Source organism: Pteropus alecto, unplaced genomic scaffold, assembly GCF_000325575.1.
Source record: "Pteropus alecto unplaced genomic scaffold, ASM32557v1 scaffold161, whole genome shotgun sequence".
NCBI classification, from domain to species: Eukaryota; Metazoa; Chordata; class Mammalia; order Chiroptera; family Pteropodidae; genus Pteropus; species Pteropus alecto.
The window spans coordinates 7,579,445-7,585,501 of record NW_006432943.1 but is presented as its reverse complement, the minus strand read 5'-3'; the positions used below and the strand labels follow the sequence as shown (position 1 = coordinate 7,585,501).

The 6,057-nt window shown below is 37.2% G+C and overlaps 1 protein-coding gene across 1 annotated transcript; it reads left to right on the top strand.

Annotated features, from left to right (window-relative positions):
• The first annotated feature begins 1,410 nt into the window (after positions 1–1,410).
• CXCL13 (C-X-C motif chemokine ligand 13) lies at positions 1,411–6,051 on the top strand. The gene is made up of 4 exons (XM_006907627.1): positions 1,411–1,502; positions 3,045–3,186; positions 5,627–5,707; positions 5,994–6,051. The coding sequence occupies exons 1-4, from the start codon at positions 1,439–1,441 to the stop codon at positions 6,037–6,039; spliced, it is 333 nt and encodes a 110-aa protein (XP_006907689.1). The 5' UTR covers positions 1,411–1,438; the 3' UTR covers positions 6,040–6,051.
• The last annotated feature ends 6 nt before the right edge of the window (positions 6,052–6,057 follow it).

Below are 6,057 nucleotides of genomic sequence, written 5' to 3'. Positions count from 1 at the left end.
AGTTATTCTGAAAAACAACAACAACAAACATAAAAGTTCTTTTACTCCATCATCCCATCTCAGCATCTGCTTCCTAGGGGACCCAACTGACAGACTGTGTCTTCACATATTTGGAGTGCTGTCATATGAAAGAGCATTTAGAATTGTTTTCACATGTGATAAGGGGTTGATATAATGACTGAACTATTAAGGAAGCAGCTTTCACATATATATAAGGAAGAACTTTTTAATAACTAGAATTGCCCAAACCATAGAACGGGCTGCCTGAAGACTAACGAGTTCTATGTGCCTGCAGTTATTCAGGCCAACCAGAGAACTGCCTGTTGTAAGGTTGTGTGACATTACCACAACCCCCACTCCCATTCACACTGGAACACCTAGGATGCTGAACATCCACAATGCTTACTGAATAGCAAAAACCAAATTGTTGTGAAAGCCACACCAGGAAGACCTTACCTCTGATTTCTCAGTGAGTCAGTGGGTCTGGTTTCATCCATGCACACTTGTATACCCCCAGAGCAGCCCTGTCATACTCTAGGCCAGACCAGCCATTGTCCACATACTTCTTTTTAATCAAAGAACTTCTAGCAAGTGAGTCAAGGTTGTGGATTGATTGTCTCACGGGTTATTTGGCCAGATCAAAACCAAACTGCATATATGCTTTGTTAAACAAACTGTAATAAGAGTTTAGCATCTGGTAAAATTCTAATGACACCTTCCATTGACTCCTGAATCTCAAGCTCAATAACTTGCATGCCAGAGCCAGCAAGCTTCACTTCCTCAAAGCAATTGCCTTCTTCCCTTCATCAAGACTCCAGCACAGCAGCGAAGGGACACATACTTGCCCCCTTCCAGGATTTCCATGATGGTCAGATTACATACATAATCATATATTTCACATAGTAAAATAAGGGGTAGGAAAGTCTGGTAGAAAAACAGTAACCTAGTTAGCATAAGGATCTGTACATAAAGAGACAATCATTAGATATGCCAATATTTACTGAGCACCTACCAAAAGCTAGACTCTTTTGAAGGTGGTGGGGGCACAATAATGTGTCTGACAGAGTCTCTAATTTCATGGAGCATATATTCAAATGCCTATGAGAAAGCCTGTTGACCCTTCACTGAGAGAAGCAATCAAAACCACAATCATTGATAGTAACCCTAGAGAAGTTGCTGTGGAACCTCCAAACTGATGTTTTTTCCTTCTCTCCCCACATTTTATTATACTAATAGTGCTCTGAAGCAAATTCATAAAATTTGCAAGAGGAGTTTTTACAAAAGCAAACTCAGCAGTATTTGGGGGCTTTTAAATCTGATGATGCAGCTGACAAAGGCAGTGGGAGGGCACTCACTGGTGTAAATAAATAGGAGTTCCTGCACTGAGAACCCACAGTTTAGACTCAGAACTGAAGTCTGAACTCCACCTTCAGGCAGAATGAAGTTTATCCCAGCATCTCTGCTTCTCATACTGCTGGTCAGCAGCCTTTCTCCAGCCCATGGTGAGGACTTTCACTTATGTCGTCATTGTCCTTTGAACAGAAACGGTCTTCAGCCATTTTAATTTGTTTTGTTCAATTAGAAAATGAGGAGGGGTGGGAATACGACTTAAAAAGGAAAAAACTGCTCACCGCTCCTAAATTTCTAAAAGTAAGGTGTTAAGGATTTAATTCTTGAGGCTGGAAGCATTTATATTGTTATGATTGTTAGCCATAGAAGTCCAAAGTCCATGTGACTTATACTTGGTTTGTCTATTCCTGCCCTTTCTCAGATTCAGCTCTGCTATAACTAATTCTTTCCATGTATCTCTTCTTTGTCCTGCCTGTCAGTGCTCTCTCTTCTGAGCAAACCCTCTATTGAGTTTAAAGATTGACCTCAACCAGTTGGTCTACTGCAAGGAACAGCTAATGCAATTCTGCATGGTTAGCTCTGGAGTGACCATTTTTAAGTACAGCAGGGGTACTTAAGTACACGCTTTCTGCAAAGAAGCAGACTTCCAAGTCTAAATGGGAAGGCTATCTTTGTGCAAATAAATATCTAGCGGTAAGTTTTTATACAACTGAAGGAATAAAATGGATGTGCAGGATAATACACTTGACTGAAGTTTAGAGGACAAATTTTTTTTCTTAAAATGCAGGAAATATTTTCTTTTCAATTGTTATTTTGCTTCACATGCTATTTTTATTCTTCAGGACCCTCGTCTTACTCCTCCTCCATAAAACTTTTCCATTGCTCCTGGCAAAGCCCTCTGTCCCATCATGCAGTTTGGACCTTGGGTGAAATATAACATTCTGTATTATTTTAGTTTTTGCTCATTTGGTTCCCCCACTAAATTGTAATCACCTTGAGAGCTGAGTCTCTTGTATTTGCAAATACATGTCAAACACAGTGGTAGGAACTAGGGTTAAAGAAAGTAGAATTCATTAAAATGCATGAGAAGGATAACTCATAGTATTTGTTTAATACTAATAATTTTTGTTAGATAAAAATAGTCTTGAATTTTTATTATTGGCTTTTTGTTTGGTAATGATTTGCAAATGAGGTAGAAGACCAACTTATTAAACAAAAACGAAGAATATCTTCCATGGTATTGATGGGGAATTGGGGGAGGGGGTGGCAAATATGATAAGAGAAAGAACTGTTACAGCGTGTTATTGCTCCAGGGACTCTGTGCTGAGTTCTTGTCCTCAGTTTTTATGTGCTGAGAGTGAAGATCAGTTGATTTTATACTGTATTAATTATAAGTGAGTTGTAAGTCTGCACAGTGTGGTTCTCAAATTTTATTATATAGAGAATTATCTGAGTGGCAATATAATTCCACCAAATTTCAGTAGGTATTGTGTTTTTGAAAAGCTAATTTTATTTTTAAGGTTTTGGTAAAACATGTTTGAAAATGATCCAGACAAGCGGAAATACACGTATTAAAGGTATATGGGTGGAAGAACTGACTTGAAATTTTTAAACCTTTAAATGCACTATATGAAAGTAGTTAAATTCTAGTAATGAATTATATGCCAAAGAGATTAAAATAACTGTGTTTACAGGTGTTCTGGAGGCCTTTAACACCAATTTAAAATGTAAATGCACTGAAACGACCTCTTCCAAGTCAGTGCTCAAGCTGCTCAGCAAAATTGTAACAGTTCAATTTCTGCCCCCTGGGAACGGCTGCCCAACGCAGGAAATCATGTAAGTTGCAAGAAAAAATATTTGTGATTCCTTATTCCCAGTGAAAATCAGATCATATGTTGCCACATAGTATTCTTACTCATGAATCTCAAAGTGATTTACTTTGAGAATTGAGAATCAGCAATGTTTGTTAAGTGTTTATTTCGCAGTGGCCGGGAGCTAATTGCTTTACATGCATCCATTCATTCTATTCCTTCAGCAGCCCCCTTAAGGTATTATTGTTACCATTCCTTTTCAGATGCAGAAATTGAGTTTTAGGCAGGACTACACCCACATTTTCTCCATTCCTAAGCCCCTTCTCTATCTACCAAATTTGAATTGCCAACAGAAGCAGACACTTTGTTGCCCAAAGTTAACAAGCCAGAAAATAAATATCTATAACAGTCCTTTGTCTAAAGGTCTATTTTACAGAAATGTCCTTTAGCTTTAGGTTCTATCAACTTTGGTCTCATAACTCTGGATAAAGAGTTAAGCTAAGGGTACAGTAGTGGCTGTAAGAAATTTAATAGATAACAAATAGATATTGGTTTTTATTGAAATGGCATGACTCCTTGCCTCTGTGACCATCCCTTTTCTGTACTCCCAGGGAAATCTGTAGATACTTCTATCATAGCATTTTCCATAGCACACCAAATGAGACTACACATTGCATGTAAAGCCTCTGCTACAGTGCCTGGCAAGTAGTTAATGTTCAGTAAATATTAGCTGCAACTATTACAGCATCACTACGTTGAAATAATCAGGTTTTCCCTCACCTCTTTCACTCCTGCCAGAAAATAAGTTCTTTATAGATAGGGATCAGATATTATTTATTCATCTATTCGCAATGCTTTATCCCTTACCTGTTATGTAGTAGAGGCTCAACAAATATTGGATTGTCGCACTGAATATTTTAAATGGAGCCTGTTGATCTTTTGCCTATCACTGCTTAGAACTTTGATTTCTCCTTCTTGGGTCTATCTTTAATGAACCAAGCACCCGCAACACCTTGAAGTATTAGGCAAAGGTGCCTGACTTTACTTTCATTAGCAGCTCTTCTTTTGGACTTTAGACTTTTAACTCACTTTTTGTTCAATTTTGATATCAATGCTCTGGGCCTCAGACTAATTGTATTCAACTTGTAAAAACAAAATATGTGATATTGAAATGTATCTGGAACTTTTAATTTAAAAGGCCTTATACTTTAACTAATGTCTTTGCCAATTAAAATTCTAACTAAACCACAGTAATTGTCCTCAGACTCAAAGATGTGAAGTCTAGCCATGACCTATTTGGGAGCAGTACTTCTGGCTGAGTAGATAGCTGAGACTCCTTTCTTTTCATTACATTTCCTCTGTCATGACTCAAAGCTTTCACCTCTCAACCAGGGAAAGTAATGCACCTTAATTTTTTTGCTTTAACTTCAATTTTTAGAAAAATTTTTATTATGGTGACATTGGTTAACAACATCCAGTAAGTTTCAGGTGTATAGTTTAACAGTAAGGCGTATATATATATATATACATATATATATGTATGTTGCATTGTGTGTTCACTACCCGTAGTTAGTTTTCTCTCTCTCATCACATATTTGACCCCTTCTACCCCACCTACCTCTCCATGTCTGGCACTTGGTAGCCATTCAGATTATGACCATATAAAACTGTGACTAAAAGTGTGGGTTCTGGAGTCAGATAATCTTCATTTGAATCCTGCTCTATTATGCATTTATTATGCAATCTTGAAAAAGTTATTTAAACTCACTAAGATTCAAGTTCCTCATCTGAAGATAAGGAAATAATAGTTCCTCTGGAAACAGATTTTTGTGAGATTGAGATAATTCACGTTACCTACTGAGCATAATGCCTGGCACGTTGTAACTGCTTTATCAATATCAGCTATTAATTATTATTTCTGCTTTGTTATTGCTTTATTTCTTAGAGCAATGAAAGCTTCGCTAAATGGTGGTTCAACCAAATGCAGATGTCACTCAGAGCATTCAGCTCTGGAACCTCTCCCACATTAAATTTCGTTGAATTATTTTCACATAAAAGATCCTCAAGAAAGTGTGTCTTATAGTCTATTTTGTTTTCCCGAGCTCAATGGTCAAACACATTAAAAGATATTGTGATATAGCTTTAGAAGTAAGCCAATCTTGGAGTCAGTTATTTGGTCTGTTTCCAACACCTATAAAAGTTGTCAACAAAATACTAACCTCTGATTTATGAGATTCTGTCAGCTTCGTATTCAGCTCCACAGGCTCACATATACGGGTCTGTATGATGCTTTTTTTATTCCTCAGACCACATGCTATAAATCACCTACTCGAGATCCAAAACTGCTTACCTCCAATTTTGCTTCATCTGAGAATAATTACATTTATACTCAATTCTTTCACAAAGTGCAGGATTGACTAAAATGTATCACTGTTTTATTTTTATTTTTGTTTGTTTTCCCCCAGAGTCAGTTTGAAGAATAAGTCAACTATATGCTTGAACCCTAAAGCCAAATGGGTACAATCACTTCTGAAAATAGTACGGACGTAAGTAAGGCATATGAAGGGTTTCAGATTCTAATTTGAACAGAAGAGTTTCCCTTTCCTGGGCAGTCAAAATGGGGGCCATTTTAAATTTATAAGACGTTCCTAAGACTGATGCCAATTCTTCACTACTATTACTTATCAGATAGAGTTGGTGTGATTCATTCTAACAGCTCACTAAACTAAACTGGAAGCCAATATCTACAGTATTCCTTGCTTGATATGTGTAGGGGAAAGCCACAGTTTCTGGTCTTTCTCTAAGCATGACTCTCTTGTTTTTGTTTCACAGAAAAAAACTGGTTTCACCAGTTCCAACTAAGATACAGACAGCCTGATGCCAATATCGTCACTAA

Bases quoted from the DNA above. Each gene is read 5' to 3' on its own strand.
- CXCL13 (XM_006907627.1), top strand. From the start codon at position 1,439: ATGAAGTTTATCCCAGCATCTCTGCTTCTCATACTGCTGGTCAGCAGC. The intron at 1,503-3,044 runs GTGAGGACTTTC...CTGTGTTTACAG, and splicing joins CAGCCTTTCTCCAGCCCATG to GTGTTCTGGAGGCCTTTAAC. The intron at 3,187-5,626 runs GTAAGTTGCAAG...GTTTTCCCCCAG, and splicing joins TGCCCAACGCAGGAAATCAT to AGTCAGTTTGAAGAATAAGT.